The sequence below is a fragment of the Phytophthora infestans genome, genomic scaffold (genome assembly GCF_000142945.1).
Source record: "Phytophthora infestans T30-4 supercont1.3778 genomic scaffold, whole genome shotgun sequence".
NCBI classification, from domain to species: Eukaryota; Oomycota; class Peronosporomycetes; order Peronosporales; family Peronosporaceae; genus Phytophthora; species Phytophthora infestans.
Window position 1 is genome coordinate 1 of NW_003304902.1, and position 2,100 is coordinate 2,100.

Consider the following 2,100-nt stretch of genomic DNA (forward strand, 5'->3'; position numbering starts at 1 on the left):
AAAAAGTAGGTGCAGCAGCCACACCGAGTTAGCGTTGTGCTTGAACTCCGTCAACCTCTGGTTGAAAATATGGGGATCCAGACCCCATAATCAAACCAATAAGGAGTTGACGTGTATTTGGGTGGTCCAGGGCAAGCTGCCCTGGACCCTTAAATAAAAACAGAGTTGATTTTCCTTCAGAACTAAGTACTTAGTTTCAGTATCACTGGTGTACGCTTCCTCATCACTACGTCTAAGCAAGTAACGGACACCCCAGGCTCGTTACACCTGGTAGCACTTTGTAGTCCTTCCCATGACCAAGTTCACGATGAGCCAAGGTATGACGTCTGAAACTCCAGGGCCGACCCTGGAACATGCTGCTCTCCCTCATCTCACTCGTGTCGAGTGGGAAGCCCTTCACCGCCTCGCGGCGGTGTCTGGTGAGGCTGTAATCGCGTCGCTGCTGAGCTCAGCGACGTCCGACCAACAACGCCAAGCAGCCCAAGGGTTCATGGAACGCGAGCTAGCCGATGCGAATCGGCGAGCAACAACTCCCGCGCGTTCCTCGAAAAATGATGTCGTGAAGCTAGAGACGTCTACCTACTCCGGGAAGGAGCGAATCGCCTCCCGCTAAACCGATGGTTTCGCGAGATCGATATCGCGATCGCTTCGAGAATGATCGAAGCGCAAGGGACAAAGGTCAATTTCTTACATTGGCCAGGGAGCTCCCCCGGTTGTCCGGGAAGGCGAAGGAATGGGCCCTCGGTAAACTTGTCGTTGATCACGACGCATTCCCCACTCTGGAGTCTCTCCAGAAAGAACTTCAGCGATTATAGCTTGCTTTTCTGTTGCAGTGTAGATTTTGACCATCGCGCGCGTTTTGGAAGTGAGCTTTGTTCAAAATTGCCTTCCCGCGGTAACCAACCATGTTCCCGCCTAGTTTGGGCTCATCAAATTGTGTAGGTTTCGTACTTTAGCTGATTTCTACGAATTAGAGACAGAGACACAAAACTGCAACTACGCATTGGTCGAAATCACACCGGCCCCAAACTGATCAACCGGCCCCAAATTGGTGGATAAAGGAGGCACGATTCCATTTATGTACGTACCACAAACGACTTGAATAGAAGTCCCTCTCTTTTTCGCAGGCTCCCAGCCACCGATCAGTCGTAAAGAGCTTTTGCTAGACCTCTTCGTGTACGTATCCCTCTTCACCAGGTGAAAGCCACCTTAGCTCTTCGCTGCTAACCCCCCTCTCCTATCAGCTCCTACACACACGTAAGACTCTAGCATGTCGCACTTCTTCCACAAGCCGGAAAATGCTCTGAAGCGCGCGCGTGAGTTGTTGGCCATCCCCAACGTGGACGCCGGGGTGCTCAAGCGTACCAAGCACTCGGCGCTCGAGATCCTGCACGATGCGCTCATCGCCAAAAAGAACCGCACGTGGCAGCCCACTCACGAGGAGCTCATGATCCTGTACCTGGACATTTGTCTAGAGCTGCAGATGGGCCGCGTAGCCAAGGACGGTCTTCACCAGTACCGCAACCTGTGCATCCAGCACAACCCGGCGTCGCTCGAGACCATCATTAAACACTTCGTCACGCAGGCTGAGCGCAAGCTTGCGGCAGCCAAGAAGGAGAGCAACGAGCTCAATCTTCTGGCCGCTGCCAAGGTGGATCTGGACGCTGCGCAGACGCCTGAGGACGTGATGCTGTCCACCACCACTTTTGAGGGATCCAACGACCGCACTGACCGCGAAGTGGTTGTTCCATGGCTTCGATTTATGTGGGAGACGTACCGCACGGTTCTGGACATCCTCAAGAGCAACTCGAAGCTTGAGCCGCTGTACAAGACCACCGCTATGCAAGCGTTCGACTTTTGCGTTGAATACCAGCGCAAGATTGAGTTCCGTCGCGTTTGTGAGATCATGCGCAACCACCTGAGCGCTTTGCAGAAGCACGTGGCGGCGCCCACGAGCCAATCGACCCGCCAGATGCGCAGCTGGGAAGGATTCACTCTCGATAGCGTCGAGCGTCTGCTGGAAGTGCGTTATCGTCAGCTCCAGGTCGCTACCGACCCTCGAGCTCTTCTCGGAGGCCTTCCGTACGATCGATGACATCA

At 54.0% G+C, this 2,100-nt stretch overlaps 1 protein-coding gene across 1 annotated transcript; it reads left to right on the plus strand.

Annotated features, from left to right (window-relative positions):
• Positions 1 to 1,165: 1,165 nt before the first annotated feature.
• PITG_22523 (eukaryotic translation initiation factor 3 subunit A, putative) lies at positions 1,166 to 2,095 on the plus strand (the record flags this gene model as incomplete). The annotated part of the gene is made up of 1 exon (XM_002909723.1): positions 1,166 to 2,095. One exon carries the CDS (start codon positions 1,271 to 1,273, stop codon positions 2,093 to 2,095), a length of 825 nt encoding a protein of 274 aa, XP_002909769.1.
• Between the last annotated feature and the right edge of the window lie 5 nt (positions 2,096 to 2,100).